The following is a 24,278-nucleotide window of genomic DNA, read 5'->3' as shown; positions in this document are numbered from 1 at the left end:
AGTTTCAGCTGTTGCAGCATCAGCTACACTCAAATGAGCACAATCCAGATAGAAATTGCCAGACTTATAACTACAACCAGTGTTCCCTGCCAGCTTTCCTCAAGCAAAGTCAATGGGGAAGTTAGGAGGAAGTTGGAAATTGCAGCCTATCTTGCTGTTTTTTCACCTGTCCATCTTCCATAGTGCTTATTTGTAGTACCCCTGATCACCCTGTGATGTACACACATACACAGACACACACAGACACACACCAATCTCCTGTCCACAGCACTCCACCCACCCATGCACCAAATTGCCTATCACTCTTTTTGTCTGGGACTTCTTCCTGTATAATGACTAAGTGTGGATGACCTTGGGTGACAAGGGGAATAGATGCTGCCTCCGAAATAATCAGATGGGATTGAGCCATTGGCTTAATGGTCAGACAAAATTTTTTAGGAAGCATCTGCCCTAATTGACCAAGCAGTTTAAAATGATGATGGGAAAGTGTTACCTTCAGACTTACAACTTTCTATTAATGTAACCCTACAATATGGTGGAATTAGCTCATCTAGTCATGTTTCCTGCCTGGTTTACCTGGGAGGGCTGACATGCTAAATGCTTACATCTGGGTCCCAGGGGTTAATAACAGCTGCAAGGACATGCTGAAGCTAAGCAATGTGGTCATGTGACATGCTTTACAACCTCATCACTTAGCAACAGAAATTCCTGTTCTAGTTGCTGTGATAACGCCAGGGCTAATGCTAATGGAACAGGTTTTTTTCTTGCACAAACCACCAGGAAGGACCTCCTTGCCCCTCATCTGTGGTTTTCTTCTTGATCAGATAAAAAGTTATCCCAGCAGTGCAGTAGATACTTGCAATTTAAAAACAGTTTGGCATACTTTTCCTTGTTCGATGTTTTGTCATCGGGCTAATGTAGAAGAACAATGCCAAAAATACCTACCTTGTCACTCATCTCTTTATTGATTGATTCCTCTTAGTTCCAAAGTTAAGCTTTTTGCATCAGAAAAATAAAGATTGTTTCATATAGCATATAGTTAAATTATGGCATTTACTGCCATGCAATATAATAACATCCAAAAATATGAATAATTTAAAAAGGGAGTTGTTGCTCTCACAGGGCTAAATTTCATCAGCATGCCAACTGGAAACAAAAATATTGTATAATATTTTTAAGCATGAATTGAAAGAAATAACAAATTGAAAGCAAAAAATAATTAACATTAAATATTTAGGATGATAGCAATTTAAGATGGATTAACTCAATAGATTTACATTTAATTTTTTTTACAGAGCTTTGAAAGGGGTCCTGCGAGTAGGAGTATTGGCTAAAGGTTTGCTTCTTCGGGGGGACCGAAATGTCAACCTTGTCTTGCTCTGCGCTGAGAAACCAACTAAAAGTTTATTGAGTCGCATTGGTGAAAGTCTACCGAAACAACTTGCCGTATGTATGGTGTTAACTTTGGTTTGCACTTTTATAAAAATTGAAGGTTGTGACAGTAAATGAAATCCCTTTCATTTATTTTAAAGCAGGTAAATTAATTATGAGCTAATTTTCAAACAGAAGCTATTATAGCAGAAGAAAGGCTATGTCCAGCGAGATCTGTAGTATTTGTTGGAGTGGGGGCTATGAATAATCCAAAGTTCTAGAAAGTGGCAACTGGAAAGTGTTTTTCAATTTCCTTTCACTCTGCTTTTGAATGAGAAGACATATACTTCGGGAGAGTTTTTTAACCTTGAAGTGACCATCTTCTTTCCATTATACTATAAATATATAGGGTCTTAAGACCAATAGCCACGTTGCCTAATATCTAATTTTTCCTCCATCTCCAGTGAGAAGCCTATCTTCAACATTTCATAGGTCGTGGAAAAAGATTTTTTTTTGTAATTTATAATTTAATATCCATAAGTATCTTATTTTGAAGTAATGCTATATGCTCGAAGATTATAAGTACCCATGTTGAGAATTAAAGGGAATTGTTTACTCCATATTTTATTCACAATTATATATTTAATATAGTGAATATGTTTCAGTGTATATATTTGAAGCAAATGTATGATAAACCTTTAAATAAGTTTAAAATATAAGTTTGTATTACTGCTTTACAAACATGAGAAAGAGGAAATTTTAACAATTGAACATAATGTATTACAGTGTCAGGATTTTTAGTCAAGCTAGAGGTAGTCCTTGTTAACTGAGTGTTTAACATGGATGTGATGATGCTGACAAACAGTACTTATGAATGGTCCTCAGTTCTGGCTGTCACACCATACCTATGACCATGTGATTGCTGTGGTGGCGCAGTGATTAGAATGCAATATTGCAAGCTAATTCTGCCAGCAGTTTGATTCTCACCGGCTCAAGGTTGACTCAGTCTTCTATCCTTCTGTAGTCAGTAAAATGCGGACCCAGATTATTGGGGGCATTATGCTGACTCTAAACCACTTAGAGAGGGCTGTAAAGCACACTGAAGCAATGTATAAGTGTGTATGCTATTCCTATTACAATTTGTGTGCTTGGTAACCAGCAGCATTTACAAAGATCCCTTTGTCATGTTATCCCCATTTGCAGATTTCTGTGCTGCCCTCACTCACCCACACTTCAGGGTTGGTGTAGAGAGCTTTATTCATTCCTTTCCCTCAACAGTTCCATTTCAGGTTTTCAGCTAACCCCTAGCAGCAAACCTAGCACAGTAATTGGCTCATGACCAAATTGATAACCAAAAGCGAAACAAATGGCCAAACCAAAACAGTCTTGAAAATAAAGGTTTTGGCTGGATAGGTTACCAAAACAAACAGCTTAAAATCCCCTCCAAGGTTAGGGGCCTCTACTGAGGTCACTACCAAGGCCGGCAGCTCCCCTCCCCCTTCCTCATTGGGCTACAAGTTTTCCCCAGCCGAGGCATATTCAGCCGACAGCTCAGGGTCAGCAATACCACACGTGCCAAGAATGCTCTCATTCTTCCCCAAGGCCTCTGAGGAAGACGTGAATGAGCCATCATCCACAGGAGACATCACAATTTTCATTTCAGCTTTCCACAAGGAAAATCAATAGTGAAGCTAGTAGAGAAGGTTGTAAGTTGATCAGGCAAATCTCCCCTACCCAACAGCAGCCACCTCAGGCCAATAACACTCAGGTGCACTAGGTAGGCTAGATAATTAGCTGACACATAATTGCTGTCAGCTAAGGAATGCTGGCTGGTGGAACCTATGAGGGCTTTTTCTGCCCACCCTGTGAAATATTATTCTGCGTGAGATTAGATTAGTTGGTCTTTTGCAAAGCCCCCAAAATTTGGTTTTGTGCTCTGGTCTGAAACCATACTCAGAAGCATGATGGAGTCCGTCTCTTGACTTCCTTGTTGGTTATTTTATGAAGCTTTGCTGCCCTGTGTTTTTATTTTATATTATGTATCCTGTTCATTTTTATCTATTTTGTTATCTGCCCAGTCACATATGTGAAGTGGGTGGCTATATAAGTCAAATAAATAAATTAAATATGTGAGAGATTGTTGGGGGCCTGGAAAAGGAATGGAGAAGAGAATCATTGTAAACAATCATGAAATAACAGGCAAGACATTTAACAGCTTATGTCATAAATAGCAGTTTAGCCCAAGGTGGAAAGAAAGCTGAGAAGAAACATTTTAATCATTCAAAGTAATTCTCCTTTAATTTACTATAAATGAAAGTTGGAAATACTCGTTAAGAGTTTCCAAAATTTAATATTTTCCCCAGACTAGGATAAAATATACAGCAGCTTACTGAAATCTATATAATTCTCGCTTCCTTGATCTTGCCCACTTGTATGGGCTTGACTATATATAATAAGTGTGTGTGTGTGTGTGTGTGTGTGTGTGTTTGTTTGTTTGTTTGTGTGTGTGTTTTAGATAGATGATAATAGAGGAAACATAGCAATAAAATACAACAGACTATCTCTTCCAGCTGGGTGCTTTCCAAGTATTTTAACTCCCGTATATATCAGCTGAAGGACCCCAGGTTGGGGTACCGTTTTGTACATCACAGGCACTTGGATCCTATACAGAACTTAGGGTTCAAGTCACTGAATTCTAGTGCACTGGAAACCATAGAACAGTCTTGGGGAGAGGGGTGTATTATTTACTAAACACATTTATATGGCTGCCCAACTCATACATGGTAACTCTGGGTGGCTTCAAAATTAATTACTAATTATTATATCAACAGTACAAAAACCAACAAACATTTCCCACTTTTGTGTGTGTGTGTGTGTGATATAGAATATATTATAAGATAAACTAACTTCCCTAAGCACTGAATTTTACAGATGTTCATTGTGTTTGTGTTTATTTTATGTTAGATTGTTATTTGTAAGACTATCCCATTCAAATGATGTGACTCTCAGCGGCATACAACATAAAATCAAGCAATAAATCAAAGAAGGGGGGGGAACAGTACTTTTCTAATTTATGAAAAAGTATTAATGTTTTTCCTTCCTTTAGGTAATCAGCCCTGAGAAATATGAAATAAAATGTGCTGTACAAGAAGCAGCAATCATTTTGAATTCATGCGTGGAACCAAAAATGCAAGTGACGATAACTTTGACATCACCAGTGATTCGGGAAGAGAACATGAGGGATGGAGGTTCGAAATCTGTTAAAAGATTTTTATTTTCAATTTTAATTAATGCTATTCTAAGATTGCATTAAGTCCTGGAAGGCAACATGCTGGCATGTGATACACATTCAATTCAGTTATGGGCAATTTTTGCAAGAGTGTATTTTTAAAAATACCTTCATTCTTATTTTATTTACTGTAATTAACAACCTCAGATTTCTGGAAAAGGTTATTTATTTTTATTTTACTTATTTTTTTAATTCTACTGGAAAAATATTCAGAAAATAAACATTTTGTTGCAAGTATTATAAGCCCATCACGAAGAAATGTTCTTCTGTAAAAAGAAATTGCATTAGAAATCATATTGTGTCTCTGACTTTAGATGAGTCTTGTTATCTAATATATGGGTTGCTGTATTTAATGTCTAATTGCATAATTTATTTTTAATTTAAAAACACTTATGACTTTGCTTGGAGCAAGGTATGTATTTTTTTCCAGTTTTTTGAGGTTGATTTTTTTATCTAGAGTGTCATTTATGGAGCTCCTGGTGTTGATCAGAGTGTTTTAACCGAACGGTACACATGCAGTGTGTTTATAGTACGAAGAGGTAGCTGAGATCAGAAAAGTAGATACTGGAGCTTTGAAAAGCAGTATGGATTTATAATCTCTGCAGTCATACTGTGCCAGCAGCGTTGCTTTAGGGTCACTTCTGTTATCCTTTGAAAGCTACAGATATTTTAAAGCCAGCAAAGCATGATAATTTAATGTCTGCAATGTGTTGGCTCTGTATTGGATCAGATAAAGTGAACTTTATTTTCTTTTTCTTACATCTGAAAACTAAGCATTTTCACAGTTATATTATTGTCTAGGAATGTAAAAAAAAGCCATAAGCATTAAAAAAAACAGTTTCATTGTTGACTGGGTTAATATTCTTGGTAGAGGCCAGAGATAGTTGCATATGTGCAGCCATAGAATGAATTCATAACATTATGCATTTTAAAAGTATAATTTAAGAAAACTTTATCCAAAAGCTTCTTTGAAAAAAATGGCTGAACATTAGTGTACATTTTAATTGAATGCTTTATATGCAATAGAAACATTACATGTAAAGAGAAAAAAGTTTGCCTAATTGCCATGGGTTGAATTTTTCATAGTTGTATGCAAATATAATCACATGTGGCATATAAAGATTACCATCCAACATTATTTATGAAAATAACACCATTTAAAGTTTTTTTTCACTAGAGCATTTGAATTCTGCACACATTGCTCTCTGTCTTAAAAGAAAACAAAGCTCTATTTTTATCTGATCCAGATTTGAATTACAGTTGCTATTCTAAGTTTATTCACTTGCTAAATATTACCTTGAAGAAAGCAAAGCTTTTATTTTGAATAATTTCCTCAAGACACTGAGCAGCTTTAAACAAATATGCAAAAAAGTTTGAAATGTCTAAATGATGATACTTAAAAGCAGATTTGCAATAAACAAGAGTCAGTAAAGATTGTTGCTTATTTGTTGCAAAATATTTTTTTTTACTCCAGCTAATGCTCGGTGTCTTAAAAAGGTTGATGGAATTTAGCTGGCTTTGGGAGTTGAATTCAGGTGACAAGGAAGGCTTTGTTGGAAGAGTCAAATATTTACTTCAATGTATTCTTGTTTGATAAATGATATCTTTAATCCTGTGTGATCCTATTCAGTTACAAACTGAAGAGGGAGATGAAAGAAGGAGAAGGTAACACAAAACTGTTAATTATATAGGAATTTTGCTTTGCAGTTTTGTGCATTCAACAGTAAATTTTACTGAATTTGCTCTGGATATATTACTAAAAATGCTCGAAACAGCTGTGGAATGTGTTTCTTCAGCAAAATATTTCTGTTTTTATGTTTGTTTTTTATCCTTAGCTTTGTTAGTCCCCATCCAAAGCCTTCTAGCAGAGACAATTGAATCCTGTCAGGGATTACTACAAAGACATCGGAAGGATTTTTGACCAAGGTTTTTAAAGCTCAGTGTCACACCTGCCATATTTGAACAATGAGGGTGTTTGGTTGCATAGTCCTAGCATTTACTGTTACTTTTGTGTTGGTTTTTTTTCCTTCTTGTCCTTGTCTTTCTCTCTGGAATTACGCAGTGTTCACACTAGTGTTGAAATAGTTGACTGGGTAATACTTAATACATACCTGGAATTGAAAGAGCATGACCTACCTGTTAACATTTTAATAATGAAATAGTGTGGACACAGCATGTCTTACTAAAGATTAACCCCTTATATACAGAATACGGAAAAGCAATCACTTTAAAAATGATGGCTAATGTGTAATTCATTGATTAAGGACTAGAATTTAAGGGGTTAATCCATTTGGAATCTTAAAACAGATGCAAAAATCCACGTATAGGAAAGCTGCTTTTATGGATATCCAGCCTAGATGTCTTCCCAATTTCTGTAGCTGCTTTGGGATCTTTTGGTGACTCCAAGTTTCAGAACTGATTTATGGAGGGATATTATTTATCTTACACTGAGGTCAATGGCAAGATGTTAACTAATTTTAATAGAGGTGAATCATATATCTTCTCTTGCTCATTGATTATATATGATTATTAATAAACATTATTTGTACTTATTTACATAGTGTTGGAAATGCTAGTGTTCTTTTTTAAATATTTAACAATAATTATTTAAGACTTCAGCAATAAAGTAAGTGAAGTCAAAAGTACAAGCTATATAAAGTAGAATACACTGCCTACATTGACAATATTTATTGCTATAAACCTTAAAAATACCTTACCAAATAATAATAATGACTTTGGCCTCAGTTGCTCCTTTTATCTTTAAATTTATTTTGCCTTTCACTTGACAGTATCTATCATCTTAATGCCTTCTTTCACTTGCTTTTAAATCTCCAATTAGTAGATATCAATGTTCACTTGTATAGAGATAGCCAGTAAATGACAGAATATAAACCCAGTAAATCTCATGGGAAAATATTCATAAGGATTTCCGCAGACACATCATTCTCTATAAAATTGAAATATTCTGTACTTAGATCAAGTATGACATAATTTCAAGCTTGACATTTCCTCTTGACCTGTTTCTCTTCATGTCTTCATTGATGATGACTGTCAAGCCTGATCTGTTAATTCCTTGGCTTTACATTCTTTCCTTGCTGTGTTTTTGAGTGTTTGATTTGCTGTTACAAGTATGTTTGCTTACATTAGATTACATTTTAATGTTCATTTGTGTCTTGTGGCACATTAAATGTTTATTGTAACAGCAAGCTAAGTTTGGCAAAAATAAAAATCTGTTGCTAAGTTATAGTTTCAAAATCACAGTTACTTAAAATTGATATAAAATTATACCTGCCACATGTTTAGACACAATTGGCAAAATCATTTTAAGGTTTTGACTAGGTTTTTTTTTTCTATAGAACTTTTGGTGTTCATGGTTTCGGGTTTTTCCCACCTTTTTCTTCTCTTAAATCTTTCTAGTTTTCTCTTGGTATCTTTCTAAATGAAATTGGGATGGATATATATGGCATACACTTTAATACTCTAAGTCCAAAACTGAGTAAGAAATATGAAAATGTACAGATGCTCCTGGCTTAAATGTTTGTACAGTACTTCACATTTCTTTCAACTCCATAAAATTAAATAGCCTTGATTGTTCTATAAGTACACTTTGTCCTTACTTAATGTGAGATATTGTAGTACCTTTCGAGTACTTGAGAATTTCACTTTTAACTGGGAATTTGTTTCAAGATGGCATGTGGTCATTTTAAGTTGTCTCAACAAACACAAGGCACAATTCACTGGGAACGTTTCCTGCACAAGTTTCATTAAAATGAATGGGAAGTCTGTACAAATGCCCATTCAGTTCAGTGAAGCCTGCACAGGAGAATTTCCAGATAGATTTTGCTCACAGTTTGTTGTAACTTTTACTTCATTCAAGTGGATTTTTGTGTTTCTTCTGTCTTGTGTTTCCCGTGCTGGTGCACTGTGTCCAACCATTCTTCCTTCAACATGTTAATTTTAGGGGAGAATCATTTTCCCAGTAGATGGTTTTTCACTAGTAGATGAGTGTAAAAAAGATAAGATTGAGAGCTAACAGTTTGTTATGCTCTTGATTATTTTTCATATTGGACTAAATGATACACAGTTTAAGGAATATTGCTGATGACATTGGAGACAGGGATTTCAAAATAAATGGCATGTGTGACATGGAAGCTATTTTAAGGAACTGTCTTGCTCACCTGGTCAAACACCCATTCCTCACTGCATTTTGCCAATTCAATCCATTTTAGATGTAACTTCGGGTATGGTGAAAGACCCACCGGACGTCTTGGACAGGCAAAAATGCCTTGACGCTCTGGCTGCTCTACGCCACGCTAAGTGGTTCCAGGTTCGGAACATCATTTTACTTTCTTCTTGTAGCCTTATGAGAGAGAGTAGTTCAGTTGTATGTTAACTACACCAAAAAGGGGGGGGAAATCCAGGTTGCCCATAGTGAATATATGTACACCTATATAAAATTAAATGGCTAGACGTGGGGGTGGAAGGGGAAATCATCTTTGAAGATTTGTACAGAAGAACTGTTTGTCAGTTCTTGCCAATTTGATGTCAACTTGTTTTTCTGACCAGATAGCGAGGTTGAATATTTGGCTCGCTCTGGGGGAATTGTATGTTTGGTATCTGTTATGTATTCCATAAGGCTGCAGAGTAACTTTGCTTTAAATAACAGAATGTGTGTTTAAAGCTTTGTGTTTTAGGTGTAAGACTTTTACTTTTTATTTTTTTAAGCTCATTAAGTGTAGGGAATGAAAGGTGAGAAACTATTTGGTTCTGTGACTTTGCACTTCAGCAACGGCACAAGCTAGAAACCAAACAGATTCCCACAGCCTTTCATTCTCTCTACTTGTTAGCTCTTTACTTTTTGTATTTCTATTATAGGAAGGTAATTGTATTTACTGTTACAAATAAATCTTAGGTCAAAGTGTGCAGGAATTCAAGGCATATTAGACTTGTAATATAACCTGTGCACCTTGACTTGTTAAGCTACTAACCATGGCCTAAAATGCTTCTGTAAATGGCAGCTCCTGAAATGTCTCCAAGTGGCTTATTTATTTTCTGTTTTTGAGCTTCCATTGAACAGTGGCATTTTAGCTTTTCTAAGAGGCCTCTTTTTCTACTGCTGCTGGGATTGATTAACTTGATTTTGTGTTGCTCTCAAGGCTAGAGCTAATGGTCTGCAGTCCTGTGTCATTATCATACGTATTCTTCGTGACCTCTGTCAGCGAGTGCCAACTTGGTCTGACTTTCCAAGCTGGGTAAGTAGTATTTTAAAACCATGAGCTATTATCACAACTTATGTATCATATTTGCATTGGTATATTTCCTATAAGAGGCATTATTTAGTTTCTCGGGCCTTGTTGATTTTTTTCAGAAGCTACATTACAATAGACCCTTGATTTTATTGACCTTGATTTAGTGGGCTTTAGATTAAAAATAAAACAAAACTGAATTTCCAGCAATACGTACTTTGCCAAAAGCAAGATGAAGTTCATTGTATAGCAGATAGTTTGAACAATGTCTTTACTTTTTATGTTCATTATATAAGTGACTCTTTATGCACCTGTAAAATCCCATTGCTATTTAATAGACATTCAATTCTAACACAGGCACAGCTTTCCTCAGAAGGCTATTAAAGTGAAGATTCATTATCTACGCATCTATTATGTTAACTCCGTTGATAACATACATAAATCAGGATGATCATGGATGGCTAAAATGAAATATATAAAAATTTAATAAAGATAAGATAAAGCAATAAATGAGTGATAAATTACCATGGGTCTTTTGGTATCAAGTCAAATCTCTTGAGCAATAGAAATATTAGACCTTCAGTTACAGTAATATCAAAATTTTAATATTTCACTACTTAGAACAACCAAAAGCAACAATCTCAAATATGTGTAGGTTATATTGCAATCAGATAGAAAATCCACCATATGGCTTAAAGGAAGTTTGGAATACTGATTTTAATAATCTCATCCAAGAGATGCTTTGGTAGATATTCTGGAAATTGGGTGGATTCCCCTCAGCTTCAGTATAAGAACTGCAAGATGATAAATCACTGGCATTTGACTATTTAATTTTGGTTGTAACTCAAGGACTACCTGTATTTCAGTTTGTAAAATGTCTTCCCCATGTTTGTTTTTCAAGAAGATTCTTTTTCTGGTAGGAGTTGCCTTTTTTAAGAGGATTTTAGAACTATTAGTTCCATTCAATTAGAGGGCACAAGTTGGTTTTTCAGAGGGATACTATAATTCTATGACCCAGGCTCTACACCATTCAATTGCTAACTTCCTTCTGAAAAATCATGAATATCTGGCTTGTATCATAAGACTTATTCATAAATGACCCAGCAAGCCTTGCAGGCTAGATATGTTTCCTTTATTCAGCATTATCTTTGTGGTGATGTTAAGACATTTGATGTACAAGGCTTTCTTATAAAGTAAGTACTATAAGGCATCTTATAGTACATTCTGCAAGGAAGACAGCAGTATTTGCAGCATTCTTCACAAACCAGCCATTTGAACTTTACCTAAGCCCATGAACTAAAGTTGATATATTCATTTTTGTTGAATAAATTTGTTAGAAGGAGCATTAAAGATAATTCCCAATTCCTAAAATTCAGCCAAAGCATTTTGCTTGTATTCCGCACATTCATAATATATACTAGGACATTAGTTACTAAAAGTTTTCATAAGTTTAGAATGCTAGGTAGAATCATCCAAATACCCTCTCAAGCAATAGCAGAGTCTTTCTGTCAAATGCAAACAACCAGCACCACTAAGGAATAGTCTCAAGCAGAACACACGTTACCTATGTTACAATAATTTAACCAGGCTGCCATTCCCTTGTGAACAGTCAGCTAAGGCTTCAAAGATTCTGGGGGACGTGCTGCATTTTGCAGCACAGGAACTCTATGCTCTCACACACCCTCCAATCTAGCTGGAGATTCCACCACATTTTTCCAGATCATACTATCATCACTGTTCACTCTGTTGGTCTCTCACAGAGGCTTTCTTTTTACTTACCGTATTTTTCAGAGTGGAAGACACACCTTTTTTCCTCAAAAAAGAGGCTGAAAATCTGGGTGTGTCTTATACACCGAATACAGCATTTTTTTGCTTCCTGAAGCCCCGTCCCCTTCACCAAAATGGCCGTGCATACCCTTATGAAGGCTTTCAGAGAGCTCCTGGGGGCTGAGGAGTGCAGAAATAAGCAAAAAACGGCCCGTTCTTGGCCTCCCCCAACCCCCAGCAGCACTCTATAAGACTCCACAAGGCTGTGCATGCATTTTCTTTTGACAAAAATTGGGACCATTTTCACAAAAAATGCACCATTTTTTGCTTGTTTTTGCCCCCCCCCCCCCAGCACTCTGCAAGCCCCCCCAAAACTATTCATCCCTTTTGGGGGGGAACGGGCCCATTTTCACAAAAAACGGGCCGTTTTGGGAAGGTTTGCAGAGTGAAAAAACTTTTTTTCCCTTTTGGAAAGCTCTTTAACTGATTGATGAGAATTACATTGATCAAGTGCTGTGCCAGCAGAAACTAAGTCTTAGGTGCTGCAGATTGTCAGAGATTTCCTTCTCCAGTACATGGATAAATACACCTGGAAACATCTACCTACCTACCTACCTACTCTCTCTCCCTACCTACCTATTGTATTTCTATATATATATCCCTCTATCTACCTACCTACTTTTAAAATTTGCCTCTTCAAAACCTTGGTGCGTCTTATACTCCAAAAAATACGGTATCTTTTCTCAAGCAAGTTTCTTGATATAGTTGGTACCATAGTTTAGCCATGGATGGAATGTGATCACTGAACTCTGGTGTACTAAACCAAAAGGAACGCTATGTGATTTAAATGAAAATGTAGGCAGTGGCTTATTTTTGCTTATTTATTTAGGCAATGGAATTATTAGTAGAAAAGGCAATTAGCAGTGCTACTGGACCACAAAGCCCTGGAGATGCATTGAGAAGAGTATTTGAGTGTATATCTTCAGGAATTATTCTAAAAGGCAAGTTGATTGATAACCAAAATCAGTATTTTCTTGATAATTAGTTTTGCTGATTATTTATTAAATTTATACTGTTTTTCTCACTATCCAAAGTGACTCTTTAACATATTCTTTTTTTAGATTTTAGTAAGGATGAAATAATATTTCTGGTATATCCGGTTTCTTGTAGGTGGTCCTGGACTTCTTGATCCTTGTGAAAAAGATCCTTTTGATACCCTGGCTTTAATGACAGATCAACAAAGAGAAGACATTACTTCAAGTGCACAGGTAATTTAATGTTGTGAATTAAGAACTTTTTGAAGATAAACAAGCCAACAATATAATTTGAGCTGAAAATCAATGTTTTACCCAGTAGTATTCAACACTTATTTTTAAGTAAATGGAATACGTTTTTATATAACTTGGTAATTTATTTAAGTTTTCTTTGAGTCAGTCTTAATTTGTATTGATTTATGGACACTTACATACAGTTCTCTTGTCAATGGTATCAAAGAGCTTGCTACTGCATTGTTTATGGGTTGTTGTTTTTTTACTTTCCTGTCTAGTTTACAGCTCTAATATTCCCTAGTTGTCCTATCCATGTGCTAACGTTTTATTTATAATTGCTCTTGACTTTTAAAAATGAAGTCACTAAGGAAACAATAGTAGATGAGCAAAAATGAAATGTTATGTAGGAAATTCTAGCTGGTACCTGCTTGCCTCATTATGCATATAACATAGTTACCAAATACTAAAACACCTGCTAGGTCCACCATGGTGTCCTATCATTCATGTATATTGGGCAATGTGTCTATCTAGAGCTCAATTCAGAATCTTCTAGAACTTAAAAAATTAACTAGCTGGTATCCTGTTTCCCCCACTCACCTCCCCATGCCATACAATTAAGTATGACTTCCATTGTGAACCCCTTTTTTTCAACTAACATAGTATTGGTTGATCTGATTTCCTGGGGTCTTTTTTTCCCCTTCTTCACTCGACTCTTCTCAAAACTTCATCATAACAAAACAATCATGATTGTCTTGTTCATCAGGACCCATCTTTCAGACTTATTACCCTCAGAATCCATTTTGCAAATGCTGGTATTGGAGCATAATAAATGCTTTTTCTGCTTGGATGAAGAGCATATACCCAGACTCTCCCACTTCCTGGGAACAGCTTTTAAAGGTAGCAGTTTCCAAAGCATTTGTATCCTTTTAGCTTCTTTCACACTCCCATTGCCCATAGAGCATTGGACCCTGCATTACGGTTATAGGTTCAAAGCATTCTGAGTGGTCTGCCAACCAGTGGTAGGTTGCAGGCAGTACGCCCCAGTACGGGTGTAGCGGAGCCTGCCCAGAGCACCAGGTACCGTTCCGGTACTGTGCTCCGGAGGGCCCACCCGAGCTCCTTACCTGTTCTTTAAAGTCTTCAGCACTTACGTGCATGGCACGTACAGCACCTGTGCGACACTCTGCTGAGCAGCTGGAGCGTCACGGTTTGCAGAGGCGTCACTGGCAGGTATGACTCATGCGCGCATTGCGCATGTTCATGTGAAGGATGGCGGGCTTGCAACGGGATCCAGAACCCACCACTGCTGCCAACCTAATTCCATGCAAGACAAAAAGAAAAAGATGGGTAAAGGCCTGTCACTTCCCTGATTCCAAGCCTCTAATTCTTCTCCATCATGTCCTTCTCTAACCCTGATACACAAATTCTGTTATTGATGGCCTTTTTAGCTCATATTGCTCAATTGACCCCAATTTCTCCTCATATAGAAATCAATCTCAGAAGAAGAGACCTGAAATAGGCTTGCCTTAAGATCTATTACTCCATAATACCTTCTTATCTCCCTTCATAAGTCCTGTTTGGACAAAGATCCTCGTCTTTATCTCAGTAATTTAGCCCTGTATTTCCTGAGATGACATGTATCTTGTGGAGTCTCAAATTCTAATGCATGCTGTTTTCATTCTGTAGTGGGGTTAATGTCAGTGTCTCTGAACTTGATAATAATGATTCTATAATGCAGTTATCTCGAATATCTTTTACAGGCTTTAGATGCTTTCTATAACAAATTTTCATCCCACTCACATTTTGACCAAAGTATCAAACTTTCAGCTAGAAAAAGTGTTAACATCTCATATCAAGATGTTTTAGCTAGATGTTGGCATTGTTTAGACACAAAACATAGCAAATTTACAGGCATCCAAATGACCATGATTCAACTGTGATGTTCATTTATATCATAGATTTTGGGATCTCACGGCTCACTTTTAAGATCTGTGTGATTCCATAACAGAGATGATATTTAGGTTTTCTGGAGCATTTTGCAAATTTATCGTTTTAGGTTCTAGGTTAAATTTTTACTATATCATACCATCATTTCTAAGCATCTCATTTCTTCCTTCTTGGAAAAAAATCTCTTGAGGACTAGATTCCTCTCATTTTTTCTTTATTTGTCTTTTCATAGGTACTTTAATATTTCTAGGAAGGTCACCAGTTAGGGACCATTGCCATCTCAAATATTTTTGAGACAGCTTTTTTAAATCAATGCTCTCACTACTGATATATTCATGTCAGCACAGAGAGTTTACATCCAAGACTCTGAATATAAACATAGACATCACAAAATGCCACTTGAACTTCTCATAGTTTGGAATTCCATGATAATCAGATACAGCAAAAAGTCCGCACACTAAACTCTTTTGTAAACTAGCAATTTCCAAATGTGTAGAGATGCATAACTTATGTAATTCACAGATGACTGGAGTTCCAGGTAAGTTGCCCAATTCTTGTACTGAAAAAAAAAGTGTTAAGTAAGATTTTTGCTGCTGAAAATACATATTAAAATTAACCGGCCTCTATTCTCATGAAGTTGAAATTCAATCCATCTGATTTCCTTTTTCCTTCCTTCTGCTGTCAGTTTGCACTGAGACTTCTTGCATTCCGTCAGATCCACAAAGTTCTAGGAATGGATCCTTTGCCCCAGATGAACCAGCGTTTCAATATTCACAGCAATCGAAAAAGGAGAAGGGACAGTGATGGAGTTGATGGATTTGAAGCTGAGGGGAAAAAAGACAAGAAAGACTATGATAACTTTTAAGGAAGACGTTTGTGTGTGCATTGTTAACACAACAAAGTGAAAACGGAAGCCATTTGTTGTAAAAATAATTCTTAATATCTGTTCAAGTACAACCCCCCCCCCCCAAAGGTTACAAATACTTTTGTGCGGCATTCACACCATTTTAAAGGATGTGCAGACTTAATTATGATAGAAAAAGATTACTAATGAAAACTGTATTTTAATTTTTGGTTTGTTTTTAACTTGCCTCCTTTAGGTTCTAAAATATAACTCTTGATTTATGTTTTTTATGTTAACTGGTTACTGTGTACTTAAGTTGTACTGTATTTAATACATTGTTAACGTGTTTCAGTTGCTTTGTGTATTTGCAAATTGTTTAGAATTTGTACTTACCTTTCACACTTGTAAGTTGCTTTGTATTACAAATAGTAAATACAGCTCCTCCTTCACTTAATATTTTATAGCAGAACACTTTTTTGTAAAGTGGGGCTGCAGGACTGTTTCTCCTTAATGTGAAGCATTAACAAACTCTTATCCTGCTATTTAAGTGCTTTCAATTTAATGTTTCTGCCAATTCCATGGCATTTGTCTATCTAGTGATATAATGGTGTAATTAAGACAGATTTGTGTTAATCTAATCAGGTTTGTTAGTTACACATTAGCAGTATAAAATAAAATGTATGCAGTATGAACAGCAATTTTAGCAATTGATTAAAAATGGCATGATTTTGTTTTTTAATAGAATGGCTTTTAAAAAGTATTGTTTTAGGCTTCATGTCTAGGGCTTTGTTCAGTTGACTTTCACATAGCAAGGCCAAAAAATAATTTTCTGAAATATTGCAGAAGCTGTAAACAAGAGGACAGTTCTTCCCGTTTGGGTAGAGTTTGGCTAACTATTTTTGGAGAGCTTTATAAGTATGGTAATAATACCATTAGCTCTGAATTAAAAATAAGTGTTTGCCACATCAGTGCCTGTGAAAGGGTTTCTTTGCTGTTTTTGTACCAAATTATATGGTGATTTTCATTTAAACCTAAAATTGAAGATAACTATCTCACATAAATTAAAAGCTATGGTATAAAGGAAAAATAGCAGAAAATTATTTGCGGCCATAATGTATGCTTACGTCTCCTTCAAACAGCTAAATATTATAGCAGTGATGTAATTCAGTCTACATCTGCCTGTTGATGTATGCTTTGGTTCACAGGTGTGATTTGTTACAACACTACAGTTGAATACACAAATAAAGAGTAAAAATGTACTAAGTGATGTACTATTGATTGTAGACTCAGGATAGATACTCCTATTTCACTAATTTAGATATATCAATTTAGCAATATTCATAGTATTCCTAAAGATGGCCTGAGAAACATGACATTTTGAATCAGTCTAATTTCAATAAACTACATTAAGCTTTCTATTCTAATTAATCAGATTGTTTCAAAATGTTTGTTGCTTTATTTTTAAATTATTTTTAAGAAGGATGATGCCTAGTGAAGCATTAAGAGAAACGACTTTGTAGGAAGAAGTGTCGTGTTCATTGCCACTTCAAGTTAAGTGAGAAGCTCTTTACGAACAAAAGTTATGTATTTATGCTTATTGTGGTGTTGAGTCATGGCAACTGGACTTCTTTTCCTGTTGGTTAGAAACATTTCAATGCTTATTTTAAACCAACAAGAAAAGGAAGTCCACTGATCATGATTCAACTTCCAGATAACTCTACCAGGATGACTGAGAATCTTCTTGTACTTGTACTTGACGCCTCTTCACCCATCGTGGGTATAGGCGACTTCCATGGAAATTTGACGCCACTGTTTTCGGTCCTGTGCTAGGGTTGTCATGTGGTGCAGCCAGTCGCTATTATATGATTTTACTTTTAGCGAGAAGGGCCTGCTTCCCTGTTTGTAGCAATGTTTGCACATTGAGGCAACCGATATACGGCGATCCATGGAAGCTGTTTCGGCTGGATATACCCAAGGGGGCGCCAGTCCCAAGGGTCGACAGAGCCCGATTGGTGGGAACGAGGGGCACCACGTGAAGGCCGGGTTGTCGTTTGATAGCTGAGAGGCTTTGCAATAAGCGTTGCAATGTATATTTTGCGCATCTTCATTGATATATGTTTGCTTTGGTTGCAGTGTCAAGCACAGTATTTGTTAGTACAGGAGGGAAAAAATAACTTTCTCGCTGGCAGAATCGTGCATATCGAACTGCCTTCTGCACATGGTTGCCAATCCTTCTCAAGGCCTCATGTTGTTGGATGTATTGGACATTTGCAATTCTCATTTATTCTGACATTTAACCATCTTAAGTTACAGATTATGGTGTTTAAAATTACAACAGCACTGAAAAAATGACAGCAAGGCCCTCATATATACGGGTGTCACAGCATCTCCACTGTCACCTGATCAAAATCTGCTGCTTGGCAACCAACCTGCATCCCCAGCAGTTGTAGCATCCTGGGGTTATGTGATCACGATTTGTGATTTGCTTAACAATTGGACACAACTACTCAACCACCACCTTGCTTAGCAATTAAAATTGTGGTTGTAAGTTAAGGACTACCTGTGTAAAAATTCAGATAGCTTGCCTCCAAGAAAAATTAAACCAGAACATCTGGGTTTGTATGGATTTAGCATTTAAATATATATAACAATGGTTTGGTTGGGTTATAATGAAATAGATTGCTATCTGCTGAAAAGAGGTATGGAATAAAGCCCCCCATGCATATATCAGTAGATTGCTCTGGCTAATGATGTATATATTCATACTGAATATTTTAAAAAAGGACTAACCTTGAAGTTTTGAATGTGAAGGCCTAAAAATTACGGTAGATTGCAGTTCTATGTAGCCTTGACTGGGAATAAGTTCCCCCAAATGAAGTGAGATTTCTTAGTAAACACAAATAAGATTAAGCTGCAATTATACATAGATACAAATTTCTAAAACTCAAATATGACTTCATTTTCTTCAAAGAATTCAGATACAGGATTATCAACATTTTAGAATTTGGGAGATAATGGTGCAAACATTTACTAAATACATATAGACTATTGATTACATTTTGTTCCTTTGCTTTAAAAAATCTACAACACATTCAAGATCGGTGCCTTACAAATCTACTGTTTTTTATTAGTTTAATTGCTGAAGAAATTGGTTCACATACGATGCTATAGAATAGATCAAGAGCAAACAAATCACTGCATGCCTTAGGGCAACATGTGAATCAGATTTCAAATCTTTTAAAACTTTAAATCTCTTTTAAGTCCCAGTCAGCGTAGCCAGTGATTAAGCAGGTTGTAATCCAAAATATCTGGGAAGCACCAGATTTCATCAATGATCCATTATGCAATGTTCAAACAGTACTGGGATTGTTTATTTCTACTACAGAACAAACAAAATGTTAGCATGCTTGTTTAACCAAGCAATAATTCAACATTAAGGACATTGTTCCTAAATTCCAGTGGAATTAGAACACACTTTTCACTTGGATCTAACAATCATATCGGTGAAAACATTTTCTTTTGTTAACAATAGTGTGAACTGGCTGCTATCTAGCTAGAAGCAGCTGTTTTGCTGGCCTTGCTGGGTCATTTAATATTTAAGCCATATTGAGATATTGCTACTGCTGTGTTCCAGGAAATACTGCATTTCTTTTAAGCTACAGTTGAGACAGAAAATAAGTTACTGCATTTAGAAACCTTCCAAGTTCCCCAACTCCTGATTTTTTTAAAAAGGGAAAGCTTTTTGCACATACATTGATCAATGACTTCCACTATTTTAAGAATCACCCCCTTATTCAGACTAAGTTTTATAATTACTATTACCATCAGAGCTATTTGGAAATCAATTGTACGAGGACTCAAAAGAGCACTACTACTGCCAAGGAATCATAGTTATTTCAAGCCCTCTAGAGCTTATGCAATAATGAAAAAGCTGCTGGTAAAAACTGTTCTGAATCATTCCATCTGGGCTGTCAGAATTGTTAGGATATTTCCTCCGCAGTCAGGAAAATTAAAATTTGCTGCAAGGTTGCATTTTTAAGGGGGGTAAACAAAGGGAGAGAAGCAAACAATGGTAGAATTCACGCCCTACCATAGGCCAAAGTCCCCTAGTGTTTCAGCAACCACAGCCAACTCTGGGTTATTTGATAAACCATGGATAAGAATGGATGTGCATATTAATTCACTGGGAACCTTGCAGGCCATTGGAGTTACATTCAAATTCTGAAGAAGCTTCTTGGATGAGAAGTGAAACGTTTTCAAGGAAAAAATGTAGTTGTCTTTTGGAAAAGTACCCTTGAGACAACCATGACCTGGATGCAGATGTGGGTTGCTCCCAGTTCGGCCTGGTTTGGGCGAAAAAGTAGTGGTGGCAGCAGGAGGCTCTGCCCACCCACCCGGATGCTTCTGTACATGGGCAAAAGCATTGTGCATGCGTGTGCATATAAGCACGCGTGAACCAATAGTGCCAGGATTTGCAACCCACCTCTGCCTGTAGGACTGGAATCTCCATTGACATTCAGATTCTGAAGAAACTTACAACACACACACACAAAAGCACCAAATATGAAATTAAAAAATAAGTTTTACTGTAGCGGTTCTGGTACTTCTCCCTAGATATAAGCAGCTGGTCTTTAGTGAAATAATTTTCATTATAGTCCAGTCCCAAAGATAATAATGGTTTCCATGTGTCAGCAATAAATGGGATAATCATCACTGGCTTCACTTGGGAAGTAAGTATCTTAGAACCCTGTTTCCAGCGCAGCATGGTTTGTCCCCACCACTTCTACTCATTTCAGTGCTTGCTCCACTTTTTAGCCCCTTTCATTTCTATTTTGCAAACACAAATGAACTGCAGATGCTTCACTTGTATAAAGGGAACAAAATGGTGCTTTTTCTAGTTTTTCAGGGATGTAGGCTAAGCAAAAGTGTTAATCCTGATTAGATCTGATCTCTTGCACAACTCTAAGCTACAATATGATTTGTTTTTGGCTTAGTGAATTGTATTTTGCCAGGGTTCATACATCCTTAGTCATAAATTGGTTAGGCACAAGCCTAACCAATTATGGTGCACAAGCCCAAATAATTCTGGATAATTAAACAGTCTTAAGCAAAGTATGGCTTAGTACAGTATATGTATCAGGCATTTGTGTTATCCGTATAAATAAGGCAGGAGCCATTGTCATTGGCCTAGGTACAATGCTTATATTTGGAGGTTACTGTCATTTCTGAAAATGCCACCTCACATAAAGGATACAACAACAATCTAATACAGAGGTTATCATAGTGAGAGTGATGGATGACTGCATCTCTCTCACTATCCAGAACAGTTGCAACTGAAGCATCAGCCTTCATTGTTGAATGGTATCCTATGCTCGTGAAAACTTAAAGGGGAAAGAAACACAACATGGTTAATGCAGATTAGCCATTTGTAAGCTATTTCAAATAAAGCTGCCTTTTGCAATTGACTGATGGTGATTTGGTCAATGTCCATATTGTTCAAGTGGTACTCCAGATATTTTGGGATTGCACCCAAGGTGCTATTAATATTTTATCTAGGATGTGTGTGTGTATGTGTGTGTATGTGTGTGTGTATGTATGTATGTATGTATGTATGTATGTATGTATGTATGTATGTATATTTGTTTTCGTAGATTTTCACGGGTATAGGTATGCAGGTCTTGGCATTCCACACATTCCACACCCACCCACCTATATTTATAGAAAAATGGCAGCTCCGATCACAATTTGCTCGCACAAGCACGAAGCCAAAAGCATCAACCTGAAGATGATGAGTGTGACCTCGTCGAAACATCGCCAAGATACTATCAATCTTAAATGAGAAAAGACCCGAATACGCCAAGACCTACATGTGTGTGTGTGTGTGTGTGTGTGTGTGTGTGTGTGTGTGTGTGTATATATGTATGTTTTCATAGATTTTCACTGGTAAAGGTATGCAGGTCTTGGCATATTCGGGTCTTTTCCCGCGTAAGATTGAGAGTATCTTTGATGAGGTCACATTCGCCATCTTCAGGCTGGTGTCTGGCTTCGTGCTTGTGCGAGCAAAGGGCGATCGGAGCTGCCATCTCGGCTCTGATCATGCTTTGCTCGCACAAGCATGAAGCCGAAGGCACCAGGCAGGCGTACCGGAGTCTGCCCAGAGCACCAGGTACTGTTCCGGTATGGTGCCCCGGAGGGCTCATCCACCCACCCAAGCTCCTTACCTGTCTTTGGCGCTTCCACGCATGTGCATGCCGCGTACAGCACTGCGTGACGCTCCGCTGAGAAGCTGGAGCATCACAGAGGCTTGCAGAGGCATCGCTGGCAGGTACGACGCATGCACACCCGTTCAGGTGGAGGACGCCAGGCCCCATTTTAACCATATCAGTTACAACGGGATCCGGAACCCACCACTGGTTTGGCTCCACTTTGATTTTTCTTGCCATATTTGTTAAGTGAATCAGCAGTTGATAAGTTAGTAACCCATTTGTTAAGTGATTCTGGCTTCCCCATTGACTTTGTTTGTCATAAGGTAGCAAAAGGTAATCATATGGGGACACTGCAACCATAAATATGAACCAGTTGCTAAACATTTGAATTTTAATCTTATTGCCATGGGGATGCTGTAATGATCATGTCACATCTTTCAGTGCTGTCGTAACTTTGAACAATCACTAAATGAACTGTTTCCCCCTGCAATAACCTTGTAAGATATTGGGCTGAGAGAGACCCACTGGTTCAAAGTCACCCAGCTGCCTCTCAGTCATCTTTTACAATAAATGTGTGTTACCTACAATACCGTATTTGTACATAAACATTTTAAAACAGTAACAGTTGGAAGGGACCTTGGAGGTCATCTAGTCCAACCCCCTGCTCACGCAGGAGACCCCTACTAGAGATTCGAACTTTTATGACTTTTGTGATCGACAAGCTCAGTGTCCTAGCCACTGAGCCACCTAGTCAGGCCTTATAATAATCGAACCCCTAAGAATATTTTTAAAGTAGAATTATAAATTTTAGAATTAATGCAGAATTTTAAAAAATGTATTGAATTTTTTTCATCGTATATTTGACTTTAAAAATGCACTGTGCGTGATAAAAAGAACTTCATTTGAGCGCATTTTTACGTGTGTGTGTGTGTTTTTGTGTGTGTGTGTGTAAATAAATAAACAACGAGCACTGGCAATCAATTCAAAGTCCGAACTTCCAGCAGAAAAAAAAGGAGAAGGAGCCAATCAGGGAGCCACAGGGGCATTTGCTTCCCTGATTGGACAAAGCGACTATCAATCGGAGTTCGTTCTTGAGGCTGTGATTGGTTCCTCTTCTCGCTCTTCCCAACCCTCCAGGATCAGAGCGTAAGGCCCCCACCCACCTCCTTCCTACCTCGCGGCATGGGCGGTCCAACCGCCTTGATTGAAGTCGCGCCGGCCCAATGGCGTCGCCGCCTCCGGGTCCGTTCCTCCAGAAATGGGGAGGATCGGGGAGGGCCCGCCGCGAGGCGCGCGGGAGAGCAGGCAGAGGCCCGTCGCGGCGATGGGAGGGATCAACTACTTGAGACGGAACAGGGCGGCGTTGGCGGAGGATGTGGAGTCCTCCTGGGAGGAGCTGCCGACACCGCCGACGACGTTGCCGACGCCCCTGCCCGCCGGCACCGGCTGGAGCAGCAGCAGCAGCAGGGCCGCCGGGGGGACTTCGTGGGGGCAAGCCATGCTGGGCGCCGGGGTGGGCGCGGGGGCTAAGCCGGCCAAGCCCTCCTTCGTCTCCTACATCAGCCCTGAGGTGAGGCGAATGTGGCGGGGGGGGGAAGAGACGCGCTCCGAAGAGTTCCCGCGAGACCGGCGGCGGCGGCTCGGTTCCCGGGTTTCCTCTCGGGCGGCGCCAGCGGCGGCGGCTGCTGCTCTTCCGGGGCTTCGTCGTCCTGTGAGGGGAAAACTTGGCTGCTTTGTGGGCGAGGGGTGCCGCCGCCGTTCCAGCTCCGCCCGCCTCCCCATCCCTAGTCTACGAAATGAGACCCCTCTTCCTTCTTCAAGGGAGCCTTGTTTTGGGGGGTGAGGAAGTGTGGGGTTCAAGACCCATAAGGAGCGTTTTATTACTTTTGGCAACTGGCGTCCTCTCCGTTTACGAACCCTCGGGAGGAGAGAGGACTTAGCAAACGGGTTTGGGAGGGGAACAGATTTAAATGTGAAAGAAGGGCGGTGGGGGTGGAGGGGGGCTTCTGGCGCTGCCAAAACAGGATAATAGAATTCTATATTGGCGAAGTCCAATTGGACACACAAGGAATTTGTCTTTGGTGCATATGCTCTCAGTGTACATAAAAAGACAAGATATATTCGCAACGAATCATAAGGTACAGCAGTCAATTGAACAAATAATTCTCCCATCACTGTCAAACCATTGGCTAAGGCTGCATTACTATTACTATCAGTCTTCTCATCGTTCCTATCCACCATCTCCTCCCACTTATGACTGCATGATTGTAACTATGTTGCTTGTATCCTTACTATTTATATTCATATTGTTTCCTGGTTGCTTATTTGTACTCTATGACT

General features: G+C 38.0%; 2 protein-coding genes across 4 annotated transcripts in view; both read left to right on the top strand.

Moving 5' to 3' along the window:
• Positions 1-16,991, top strand: part of ZFR (zinc finger RNA binding protein) — a 43,355-nt gene extending 26,364 nt beyond the window's left edge. For 2 of the 3 annotated variants that reach the window (XM_087715383.1, XM_087715384.1), the window contains exons 14-20: positions 1,296-1,446; positions 4,478-4,619; positions 8,890-8,987; positions 9,817-9,912; positions 12,563-12,674; positions 12,844-12,941; positions 15,574-16,991. In XM_087715383.1, the coding sequence (XP_087571509.1) occupies positions 1,296-1,446; positions 4,478-4,619; positions 8,890-8,987; positions 9,817-9,912; positions 12,563-12,674; positions 12,844-12,941; positions 15,574-15,753 (877 nt within the window). In that variant the 3' untranslated portion in view covers positions 15,754-16,991. Of the gene's footprint in view, positions 1-1,295; positions 1,447-4,477; positions 4,620-8,889; positions 8,988-9,816; positions 9,913-12,562; positions 12,675-12,843; positions 12,942-15,573 lie in introns of those variants that run through there. The other variant, XM_087715385.1, reaches the window with a different exon arrangement.
• Positions 16,992-23,247: 6,256 nt separating this feature from the next.
• MTMR12 (myotubularin related protein 12) overlaps positions 23,248-24,278 on the top strand; it is a 43,334-nt gene continuing 42,303 nt past the window's right edge. Inside the window, exon 1 of the mRNA XM_087715382.1 lies at positions 23,248-23,508. Coding sequence (XP_087571508.1) covers positions 23,263-23,508 — 246 coding nt within the window. The 5' untranslated portion in view covers positions 23,248-23,262. The remainder of the gene's footprint in view (positions 23,509-24,278) is intronic.

The sequence above is a fragment of the Thamnophis sirtalis genome, unplaced genomic scaffold (assembly GCF_051295495.1).
Source record: "Thamnophis sirtalis isolate CommonGarterSnake01/CBP01778 unplaced genomic scaffold, rThaSir2_p1.2 scaffold_5, whole genome shotgun sequence".
NCBI lineage: Eukaryota > Metazoa > Chordata > Lepidosauria > Squamata > Natricidae > Thamnophis > Thamnophis sirtalis.
This window is presented reverse-complemented; position numbering and strand designations above follow the sequence as displayed.